Source organism: Eriocheir sinensis, unplaced genomic scaffold (assembly GCF_024679095.1).
Source record: "Eriocheir sinensis breed Jianghai 21 unplaced genomic scaffold, ASM2467909v1 Scaffold1271, whole genome shotgun sequence".
In the NCBI taxonomy this organism is placed as follows: Eukaryota; Metazoa; Arthropoda; class Malacostraca; order Decapoda; family Varunidae; genus Eriocheir; species Eriocheir sinensis.
The window spans coordinates 50,203-62,822 of record NW_026110597.1 but is presented as its reverse complement, the minus strand read 5'-3'; the positions used below and the strand labels follow the sequence as shown (position 1 = coordinate 62,822).

Here is a 12,620-nt window from a genome sequence, read left to right as displayed (position 1 = left end):
AGAACTTGCAGAGAACACGTTCCAGCTGGGGAGGATATCTGCAGTGGGTACAGGTTAGCACCAGCAAGGTGGAGTGATGGGCCTGAAGAGGGCATGAGGGGGAGAGGGGGGAAGGGGTGTGGAGGCTACAAAAAGGGAGTGTGTGGGCAGGAAGGGCTGATGCTCCCTGCCACTGCCACCCCCTGATGGGGAGCTCCAAAGCAGTAGATAAAAATATGGACAAAAAATTACCTTGCACCAATCCATGACTGGAATGGAGCTGAGTAAGTGTCCAGCAAGGTTGGCTCTGGACTTTCCTTGTCCAGGAGCCAGACCTCAATCTCCCCAGCAGGGAGTGAGGTGAAGTAGCTGAAGGCAACACACGCTTCCTGCACTCCAACCATGTCAGGGGAGACCAGCCCGGCCACTGCCCGTCGACATGCGGTACAGGATCCATGTACATGTAGTGGCCTGGAAACAATGAAGCCCATTAAGTTTTGCTGTGTGAGGAAGCAGGCAGATGTTTGACAAGATGCATTTTCACACTATTATTTACAGGTCTTCCTGAATATATACAAATGTACTGCAACCAATTTTCTCTTCTGCTGGACAGAGGAACATGTGATCATTCTGGACCTTGCCCAGAGCAAGAAGACAGGCTGCAGAGAGCATCATGTGCAGGGCATGAGCCAGTCACACCAGCTGGCCCTCGCTGCCCCCCCCACTCCATGCCTTGTAGTCATGGGGTGCGGCATATCTAGTGACAGCCCCTTCATTGCCTGGCCCTCACCACATGGTACAACAGAAAACAAACCTTGACATGACCATTCTCTCACCAAAAATATCCCCGGTAGTGTGATCGTTGAGGAGGCCAGAGCCGTCCCTGGCCGAGCCGTGTGTCCAGTCCAGCGTGTCGTCCTCGCGCTGGCTGAACCCACACAGGTCTGGCGCCTCAAAGTCACACATTTCTGAAAATGTATTACAGCCGACACTCATTACGCACGCACACACACACACACACAGAAGTGGCAGGTGGCAGTAGTGATGAGCAACAGTTTCCGTAGAGTTTTCACAAAAGGAGACAAATTTGTACAACCACCGGGCCAGGAAAGAGGAAGGATTATGCAGGAGATACAGTTAATGGTGCAGGAGGTCAAGGTAAGCTTGAACGAGCTGGATGTAAGAAGGGCGACAGGGCCAGATGGAGTATCAGGGTGGATTTTGAAAGAATCTAGTGAGCAGCTTGCAGAGAAACTGCACTCCATAATGAGCATCTCCCTGAGTGAAGGAAAGGTACCACAAGATTGGAAGAGCGTACATAGTACCAATTTTTAAGGGAGGAAAGAAAGAGGACCCATTAAATTACAGACTGGTATCACTCACTAGTGTGGTTGCGAAGATATGCGAGAGGCTGGTTAAAAACGGGTGGTCGGATTTCTTAGAAAGTGAGAAAATTATTTTGGATTGCCAGTTTTGATTCAGGAGAGGGAGATCTTGTGTCACCAACTTGTTATGTTATTGCTCAAGGGTGACAGATTTAATACAAGAGAGAGAAGGCTGGGGGGATGGACTGTACCTGGATTTGAAAAAGGCATTCGACAAAGTACCGCACAGAAGACTAATTTGGAAAATTAAAAATTGGGGTGGAGTGGGTGATGGACTGATTAAATGGCTGGAGGACTTCCTAACTAACAGGGAAATGAGGACGATAATCAGGAACAAGGTTTCCAATTGGTGCCCTGTGATGAATGGGGTCCAACAAGGTTTGGGGTTGGCGCCACTAATGTTTGCTGTTTATATAAATGATATGGTGGACGGAGTGACCAGCTATGTGAGTTTGTTTGCAGATGATGTAAAGCTATTGAGACGAGTGAATGATGTGAAGGACTGTGGGGAATTGCAGAGGGACCTGGATAATATATGGGAGTGGAGTGGTACATGGCAGATGGAGTTCAACCTTGGGAAATGTAAAAAAATAGAGTTTGGTAGGAGTGGAAGAAGATGTGAATATGAATATAAGATGGTAAGTGAGATAATGTGCAAAGGAGTGGAAGAAAAAGATTTGGGAGTGACTGTCTCAGAGAACATGTCACCGGGCAAACACATCAATAGGATAACGGGACAAACTATGAATTTGCTGAGGAACATAAGGACGGCATTTGTGTATTTGGACGAAGAGATGATGAAGAAAATAATAGTTACAATGATAAGGCCAAGGTTGGAGTATGTGGTGGTGGTCTGGTCTCCTCACGAAAAGAAGAACAAAAGAAAGCTGGAAAGAGTGCAGAGAGTGGCAACTAAGATGGTACCGGAACTTAGGGATCGGATGTATGAGGAGAGACTCAATAGCATGGGGCTCACAACCCTGGAGAGAAGAAGAGAAAGAGGAGACCTGATAGCGGTGTACAGGGTGGTGAGCGGGGTGGAAAATCTGGAGAGAGAGGACCTGTGTGTGTGTGTGTGGAGCGAGAGAGAAATGAGAGGACATGGAAAGAAGTTGAGGGCGACCACGTGTAGGCGAGATGTGAAAAAGTTTAGCTTCCCAAACAGAAGCTGTGGAATGGACTGGAGGAGGAGGTGGTTTGTGCAAGAAACATTCATGATTTTAAGGAAAAATTGGATAAGAGAGGATATGGAGACGGGACAGCACGAGCGTAACTCTTTTTCCCGTATGTCACAACTAGGTAACTAGGTAAATACATACACACACACACACACACACACACACATACACACATGCACCCACACACACGCACGCACACACCACACACCATTGCCCATCCGGTTCATGTCCACCAAGTCAGCATTGTCCCTCTTCATCTCCTCGGCCTGGTGCTTTTCCTCCCGGGCCACCTCGTCCAGGCACCGCAGCGGCACCCCTCGGCACTCCAGCCTCTCCCTGCTTTCTCCGGTCATCAGCTGGTACTTCTTCCACTGTTCCTCCGGCAGTGCCTGTGGGAGGAGGGGGGTAAGGAGGGTACATTCATCACCCCGCACAGGTCATAACTATTTGCATCGGGGAAAAAAAGCCTGGAAAATTCTGCTTAGCCCCTTGACTGTGGATTTCCTACAAGAAGACCTCACCAAGTTATAGGAATGGAACAAGAATTGGCTGCTACAATTCAATGAAGAAAAATGTAAAGTCCTGCACCTTGAAAGGGGATATCCACCACACCAATACCACATGGGAAACACTCCACTATCCACCACAGAGGCAGAGAAAGACCTGGGAGTGTATGTTACCAGGCTACCAGTGAAGGGATATCCAGCACACCAATACCACATGGGAAACACTCCACTATCCACCACAGAGGCAGAGAAAGACCTGGGACTATATGTTACCAGGCTACCAGTGAAGGGATATCCAGCACACCAATACCACATGGGAAACACTCCACTATCCACCACAGAGCCAGAGAAAGACCTGGGACTATATGTTACCAGGCTACCAGTAAAGGGATATCCAGCACATCAATACCACATGGGAAACACTCCACTATCCACCACAGAGGCAGAGAAAGACCTGGGACTATACGTTACCAGGCTACCAGTGAAAGCCAAGTCCGTGCCAATCACAGCGGACGGGTTAAAAACTAAGTAAAAAACTGACTCTCAGGGCAAAGTTGGAATATGACAAACTGATTAAAAACATACAATTCATCTAAATATCTAAGTTCAGGGCTTAAGTGTTGGCGTTCATTCTCTAAGAGTTATGGACCTGGAGTAGTGAGCACATCACACATGATCTTGAACCCCTGAAGGGCGGGTGTTCTGACCACAAGGGCTCCCTCACAACTAGCTGTTCTTCAAGCACTCATAATCCTTGAAATAAACATCTCATGGATATACATGTAATACCATGATGTGCAGCACACAATGAACTCATGCAACCTGATGTGTGTTAGTCTGGGAGCTAGCAAACATTTAATTCACATCTCGAGTACAAAAGGTTTGAGGTATGGAGTTGTTAGGATGATGGCTGGGGACCAAAAAAATGCAACTCTTAAGTGACACTTTTGGGGACACCACCAGGGGGAGCTGTTAACAAAACCCCCAGATATTGGTTTCAAACACATCTTTGAGTACATTCATCAAACCTGTGCTAAATGACTCTCTGATAGAGTAGGAACCACATGAAATAACTCTTAAGCGGCCGCCATGGGGATAAGTCCATTTCTGAGTGACCAGTAGGGGGCGCCCCTGCAACATTTAAATCACATCTGGAGTACATCCACAAAACCTATTGGAAAATGTTCCTTGGGTCTTACTGCATCTATAACAACTCATCTGAGTTGTCACCTTTGAGGATTAACCCTTTTCTGAGGGGTCGAATGTGATCATGAAATGACCACGCCCACATATTGATATAAAGCACATATTACGTACATGCTCAAAACAGGTGCTGAACTGTTCTCTAGTGTTCTTCATCATTATGTTGACGTCTGAGTTGTCACCTATGGGGATTAACCCATTTCTGAGGGGGTCAAAGGTGATCATGGAATGACCACGCCCACATCTTGATATAAAGCACATATCACGTATATGCTCAAAACAGGTGCTCAAGTGTTCTCTAGTATGTTCTTTACCAAATTATGTACACTTCTGAGTTGTCACCTATGGGGTTAATAATTTTCTGACATTATCAATTCAAAGAAAATGTCCCACTGGAAAATTATCATCTCAACCAAGCGCATGCATAGTATGTAAATTCAACTCTGTACCGGGCTTGATATTGAGGTATACAGGAACTACTTTAGGAAACAACTTTATTGTGTTACAAAATTCGCCATTGCTGAAGCAAAGGAATCAACATTACAAACTATGTACAAAGCAAATGAAATTCATGAGTAAATAATTCTGCAAAGACCTTCACCCAGAAAACTCCTGCCATCAATTGTGCCTCTTCTATATTTCGTTCTAAATCAAAGCCAAGTAGCATAGTCCATTATGCCAAGAATAATTTCTTGATCATGCCTACAACTTCATAAAAACAAAATCACATCTGTTGCCAACTAATCCCGCTAATTATCCAACCATATTCAAAATAACACTTTTCATGTCAGTGTTTACAATTATTATGTGACATCTGTGGGAACATAATGATAAATGAAAATGACCTTGGACTAACTTCTTTCATCGTCATCAGAGCTTTCGGCGCCTTCTTCATCTGATGATGCGATTTCCATGCTGTTATCAGGGTCCTCCTCCTCTCCCAAATCTCGCCCTTCCTCAGGGACCAAACCTGCCGGCATTTGTTCCCCTTCAAACCATATTGGCATATAGTTGCCATCTACCAACTGCCAGCCATCCCTTTCTTTCGGATCCTGCATGATTTCCAGCTGATCTGCATTTGCCCACATTTTTGATACAAATGCCACACGGTTGATGTGCATGTTGCACTCCGATTCGCAAGGAGGTATCCCACTTGCATCAATGCCTTTAAGTTTGGCAAGAGGGTTGTTTCCCTTCATTTTACATACTATGCATGCGCTTGGTTGAGATGATAATTTTCCAGTGGGACATTTTCTTTGAATTGATAATGTCAGAAAATTATTAACCCCCATAGGTGACAACTCAGAAGTGTACATAATTTGGTAAAGAACATACTAGAGAACACTTGAGCACCTGTTTTGAGCATATACGTGATATGTGCTTTATATCAAGATGTGGGCGTGGTCATTCCATGATCACCTTTGACCCCCTCAGAAATGGGTTAATCCCCATAGGTGACAACTCAGACGTCAACATAATGATGAAGAACACACTAGAGAACAGTTCAGCACCTGTTTTGAGCATGTACGTAATATGTGCTTTATATCAATATGTGGGCGTGGTCATTTCATGATCACATTCGACCCCCTCAGAAAAGGGTTAATCCCCAAAGGTGACAACTCAGATGAGTTGTTATAGATGCAGTAAGACCCAAGGAACATTTTCCAATAGGTTTTGTGGATGTACTCCAGATGTGATTTAAATGTTGCAGGGGCGCCCCCTACTGGTCACTCAGAAATGGACTTATCCCCATGGCGGCCGCTTAAGAGTTATTTCATGTGGTTCCTACTCTATCAGAGAGTCATTTAGCACAGGTTTGATGAATGTACTCAAAGATGTGTTTGAAACCAATATCTGGGGGTTTTGTTAACAGCTCCCCCTGGTGGTGTCCCCAAAAGTGTCACTTAAGAGTTGCATTTTTTTGGTCCCCAGCCATCATCCTAACAACTCCATACCTCAAACCTTTTGTACTCGAGATGTGAATTAAATGTATGCTAGCTCCCAGACTATGTGATGCCTGAGCGGGCCAGGCCAGCAGACCTATTGCTGGGCTGAGCCTGCTGGACTGTACTGGACTCACGCAAGCTAATCTATTATATAACACATCAAAGTTTACTTTTTAGGTGTGCATATGTTGTACATATCTTGTGCTCTGTCTGGCTGGCTATCTTGGTTAGACTCTCTCTCTCTCTCTCTCTCTCTCTCTCTCTCTCTCTCTCTCTCTCTCTCTCTCTCTCTCTCTCTCTCTCTCTCTCTCTCTCTCTCTCTCTCTCTCTCTCTCTCTCTCTCTCTCTCTCTCTCTCTCTCTCTCTCTCATATACAGGATATAAAAAATCTATACATTTCAAGACAACCTATTTCTCTCTTGAAAACATGTATGTGTAGAAAAACATATCATAATTTTCAATGGGAGTGTAACATATGAAATGCATTTTTTTTGTAATGTTTAGCAATATTCTGATACAATAATGATGGCAGGTGTTGCTTGGTGCCACTGGGAGTCAGGGGTGCAAGCAAGCATTTTGTGGAGTGTATGTTTTCTGACTTGTGCTGCCCACCTGTGCCTGGGAGTTCCCTGCCTGGCTGGCTGGGTTTATTTTTGTGTGTTTTTCGGTGGGTTTTTTAATGCCAACCCTGAGGATTACTAACAAGTGGAACAGCCTCACTGAACATGTAGTCACCAGCACTAGCGTGAATATGTTTAACCCGGTAGCAGCGACGGGCCAAATTTGTGGCTTTACCGTGTACCAGTGACGGGTCAAATTTGTGGCTTTACCGTGTACCAGCGACGGGCCAAATTTGTGGCTTTACCGTGTACCAGCGATGGGCCAAATTTGTGGCTTTACCGTGTACCAGCGATGGGCCAAATTTGTGGCTTTACCGTGTACCAGCGACGGGCCAAATTTGTGGCTTTACCGTGTACCAGTGACGGGCCAAATTTTTGCCATGACGTAACCCCCCAAAATAGATGATGCATAAACTGATCACAAATGCGTTGATATGTATTATGAAATGGTTTGCGTGAGTGATGATTTTTCTCATCAATTCGCTTAGAGGGGCCATTAAGAAACATGATCCCCGCTGCTACCGGGTTAAGAATAGATATGACCAGGTTGAGGCTGAACAGAAACAGAGAAGAGGCACCAGGCCCTTATGACTCTCTTGCCTCTTATACCTTCACTGGGTAAGCATCTCCACTCAGGGTCGGACTGGCCTGTGTGCCCGTGTGCCAATGTACTTACTCGTGTTTCTTATTTATCTGCTCCCACTTCCGCCGAAGCGCTCTGCAGGACCCACATATTTTAATTCATTAAATTTTCAATATTGATCACAACTTATATGCTAAGTTAATTGTCAATGGCACATGGGCCCCCCAAGGTACATGTGTAGTGCGGCGACTATGCCTGATGAACGAGCCTCCCATAACCCACTCAGCCAGCGGGGTACCTCTTTGGCCGCCTCGGTAAGGAGTGGCTCTCCCGTCACATTGGTTCAATCCCAGGCAGCTGGCGAATGCCCTCACCTTGTCTGGATTAATTTCTCGTGTGTTTCGATACACGCAGAGGACGTGTTGGGAAATAGAGGAGATAGAAAAAGAAAATCCCGGGGCATGACACATGGGCCCCTGGACTTAACCCATGCCAATGTGTATTATTTGAATATTTTGATATTTTAGTTTATATGGGCCTGGCCCCTCCAGCCACTAGATGGCACGGCCCCCTTCAGCACCCCAGTCCAACTCTGTCTTCGCTAGGTGAGCACGTCAGCGCTGCCACGAACCCGCGCCATGAACCCTTCAAGCTCGACTGCAAGTTTACCGCTTACCGTTGATGAGGTTTCAGGCCCAGCGCTCCACAGGGCCGCCGCTAACATTATAACAGTAATATTAGCACCTAAAGTTGTCCTCAAGCCTCATACCTGTTAAGTCATAGGATTTAGTGGATAAGTGAGTCTTCAGCGCTGTCTTGTCTTACGTAACCGTGCCACGCCTCGCCTAATCGCCCTAACCGGAGAGCACCCGGCAGCCCACACAACCCTGATGACAATGGTAATGACAATGAGAGTGTGGTACCTGCCCCAACAATAGCCACTTTTAACCCGGTAGCTGCGGGGGTCATGTTTCTTAGGTTAGGTTAGGTTAAAGGCCCGTCTAAGTAAAATAATGAGAAAGAATCATCACTCACGCAAACCATTTCATAATATATATCAACACATGTGTGATCAGTTTATGCATCATCTATTTTGGGAGGTATATATCATGGCAGAAATTTGGCCCATCGCTGCTACACGGTAAAGCCACAAATTTGGCCCATCGCTGCTACACGGTAAAGCCACAAATTTGGCCCGTCACTGCTACCGGGTTAAGAGGTGGGGGACATCATAAGAAGGCTTTCCAGTTACTCCGGCTCTTATTAACTCCGGCCCTGGTCACTCCGGCCCCCACCTTGGTCACTCCAGCCTGGAAATGGATACCATAATATGAACGAACCCTTGGTGTTTTAATCTGGGTCAAGTTGTTTACCCGTCACTTCTTATTGAATCAAGAGTTGAACTCAAGGTGATCGAACCAATATTTAAAGTCAATGAGTTTGGTGCCGAAATTATGCCCGTGCCCAAAATGAGATCGCGTGAGTAGAGCTTTGGTGATTCACAGTTACTGTTTAATATTCACAATCAATTTTTTCGTAAACATTATCCCCTATTTTCAAGAGTAAAAAAAAAGTCCTTGAATTGGATTTTCAAAGCGTTTCCATGACTGTTGAAGGTTTGTAGAAAAGATATATGAAGAGATACTGATGTTTCATAAAGTAGATTATGAGATACTGACACGGACCTAATAGGAATCTTTACCAAAATCCCTAAATGTAGGAAATTTCTCTAGACCTTGGGTATTTTTTCTCCCCCCCTAAATAATGAGATTGCAACGGATTTCGTGTCCCCCACCCGAAACCCGCATTTCCACCGGTCCCCAAGCTTGTTTTGGGGGTGAGGGGGAGTATGGGCAAACACTAGAATTTTACAAACATGAAGATTGAGGACAACTTTAGGTGCTAATGTTAGTGTTGTAATGTTGGCGGCCCTGTGGAGCACTGCGGCGGCGGCGGACCGGGGCCTGAAACCTCATCACCGGTGAACGGAAACAGGTAAACTTGACATGGGTAAGCTTGTGTGTGATTCTGGAATATTACCAAGCTGTCACCTCAGCCACAAAAAGCTTGAAACAGGTAAACTTGACATGGGTAAGCTTGGGTGTGATTCTGGAATATTACCAAGCTGTCACCTCAGCCACAAAAAGCTTGAAACAGGTAAACTTGACATGAGTAAGCTTGGGTGTGATTCTGGAATATTACCAAGCTGTCACCTCAGCCACAAAAAGCTTGTAATAGGTAAGTTTGACATGGGTAAGCTTGGGTGTGATTCTGGAATAATACCAAGCTGTCACCTCAGCCACAAAAAGCTTGTAATAGGTAAACTTGACATGGGTAAGCTTGGGTGTGATTCTGGAATATTACCAAGCTGTCACCTCAGCCACAAAAAGCTTGTAATAGGTAAGCTTGAAATAGATAACCTTGTAATACGCACTGGATGGGCGTGGAGGCATGGGGGCACTGGATGGGCGTGGAGGCGTGGGGGCACTGTGTGGGCGTGGAGGCGTGGGGGCACTGGATGGGCGTGGGCGTGGGGGCACTGGATGGGCGTGGAGGCGTGGGGCACTGGATGGGCGTGGAGGCCTGGGGGCACTGGATGGGCGTGGAGGCGTGGGGGCACTGGATGGGCGTGGAGGCGTTGGGGCACTGGATGGGCGTGGAGGCGTGGGGGCAATGGATGGGCGTGGAGGCGTGGGGGCACTGGATGGGCGTGGAGGCGTGGGGGCACTGGATGGGCGTGGAGGCGTGGGGTCACTGGATGGGCGTGGAGGCGTGGGGGCACTGGATGGGCGTGGAGGCGTGTGGGCACTGGATGGGCGTGGAGGCGTGGGGGCACTGGATGGGCGTGGAGGCGTGGGGGCACTGTGTGGGCGTGGGGGCACTGTGTGGGCGTGGGCGGCGTGACAGACTCTGCAGCGTTGCTCTGTTTACTTCCGTTGATCTTGACCTTGATCTTGATGTCACAGGAGTCCTGAGAAGGGAGGCCGTGGGGTCCTTATAGAGTGGGATTGATAGAGGCTGGGAATTGAATGTGAAAAAGAATGCAGAAATAATTATGAATGTTGAAGAAATGGCCGGAGGAGGTTATATAGTGAGTTAAGTGCCTTGGGTCAGTTATGTGTAGACAGGATCTCGAGCTGCCTTGTATAGGCCAACCGGTCTCCTGCAGACTCCTTACGTTCTTACGTTCTTATGTTCTTATGATGACCTCCGCCAAAATAACACGGAGGAGTCCAGTGCAGAGGAGCCTTTGCATGCAGGGCCCTGCACAGGAAGCACCTTTAAGTAACAGTAACACTCAGCCCTCCTCCTTGGGTGAATGTTGCAGAGGAACCTTTGCATGCAGGGCCCTGCACAGGAAGCACCTTTAAGTAACAGCAGAGCTGGGATTCTGTAGAAAAAATCTACCACCGGTATCGGTAGTCGGTAGCGAGCCGCGTCCAATCGGTATCGGTAGATCGGTAGATTTTTCAGAAATCTACCGATCGGTATAGATTCGGTATCGGTAGATTAAAAAACTCTATAATTATATAATAAAAAAATGCTTTTACTGGCACAGAATAGATTGGCAGGAAGTGTTGTGTGAAATTAATTCTAACAGAGGTTATAGAAAGCTTGAAAGCCATAGAAGTAGTCAGTAAGCAATGAGTTTACAAGTACGATTAAGTTTGTGTCATCAATTTGGAGCCTAACCTAACAGAGCCTCACTCCCATGGCCTCTGCCCAGGACACGTCCTCAAGTCCACAGGGGGAAGGAGACGCTGCCTCCACACCTCACCTCTCCCCCACGCTGCCTCACACGTGACACTGGCTTACGTGACTAGCCTCACTCTGCCGCGTCCCTCTTACAGGGTTCACACACTCCTACACACGGGCCCCGCCGCGCCACATACAAAACACTCACTCAACACACAGCATATCCTAACCTCTGGTTCGTAACAATATGATTAAATAGTTCACTGACTTGATCAAAACTTTTTTAATGTAAAATAAAGTTTAAAAAAGGAAAATCACTTGAAAAGTTAAAAGCACAAAACGATTAAGTGCTGCTGCCGCGGCGGGTGGACTTAAAAACACTGCCACTTAAAACACTAGGCGATGAGGCTGAGCACGTTGTCGAGAGCGTAGGAGCTAGAGCGTAGGTGTAGGCTACTCGCGTCGGCAGGCCAAACAAGAGTGGGGCTCCCGCCAAAACTTTTGGCGGGAGCGAGAATCTGCTAGGTCGTGGCTGCCTCTGATTGGCTGAGAACGCCCAGAACGGCCGGTGATTGGCTAAGCGTGATGACGTCAAAGTAATACCTGGAATTTCCTGCTAACTGCTTCCCATAGATGCGCTCGAACGTGTTGAAACTTGTCCGTTTCATTTTGCCGGGGTCGTCTTCTCTTAAGTCTTAACAAAAAAGTCCCGCGCTCGCTTTTTCAATCTACCGATACCGATTGACTGCCAATCATGCGATCGGTAGCGGTATTCGGTAGTTTCTTCAAAATACCGAATGATCGGTATCGGTAGCAGTAATCTACCGCCGGTAGTACCGATCCCAAATGTCAATCGGTAGTCCCAGCTCTGAGTAACAGTAACACTCAGCCCTCCTCCTTGGGTGAATGTTGCAGAGGAACCTTTGCATGCACGGCCCTGCACAGGAAGCACCTTTAAGTAACAGTAACACTCAGCCCCCCTCCTTGGGTGAATGTTGCAGAGGAACCTTTGCATGCACGGCCCTGCACAGGAAGCACCTTTAAGTAACAACACCGAGTAAACACGCGAGGGAAGATTGCCTTTGTTGCCGTTTTCTATTTTCATTCTTATTTCTTCCATTTGGCTTTATAATTTTCCAAGCTCTTTTTAGTGTTTTGCGGCATCGTGCACATGAATGATAACGTACCATAGTATGACCACGTCAGTTGGGTAACGCTATTAATCACCCTCCTGGAAAGCCCTAAGAAAAAGTGTAGGGGTGAAAATGGTGGTGGAAATAGCCATGAAATGTGTGCGAGAACCGTGAGGCCATGGGCGGCCGTGACCCGTGGCTGACCGCCGAGGCCTGGAGTCCCTTGGTAGAGACTCTGTCAAGGGTCTCCACCGCAGCCTACTCCGCCGCCAGTGACGACAACGGCACAGCACGAAGCCTGCCACATATTGTAGGACTGATTGACAGATTCTTGTTGCAGTTATACAACACAGGAGAAGGGCGGAACCTGCCCTCCCAACCTGGCCCAGGC

At 47.1% G+C, this 12,620-nt stretch overlaps 1 protein-coding gene across 1 annotated transcript; it reads right to left on the bottom strand.

Moving 5' to 3' along the window:
• Positions 1 to 54: 54 nt before the first annotated feature.
• On the bottom strand, positions 55 to 12,536 carry LOC126989718 (uncharacterized). The gene is made up of 6 exons (XM_050848330.1): positions 12,492 to 12,536; positions 10,210 to 10,371; positions 2,751 to 2,931; positions 816 to 947; positions 315 to 450; positions 55 to 82 (listed from the first exon to the last, which is right to left on the bottom strand). Exons 1-6 carry the CDS (start codon positions 12,534 to 12,536, stop codon positions 55 to 57), a joined length of 684 nt encoding a protein of 227 aa, XP_050704287.1.
• Positions 12,537 to 12,620: the final 84 nt, after the last annotated feature.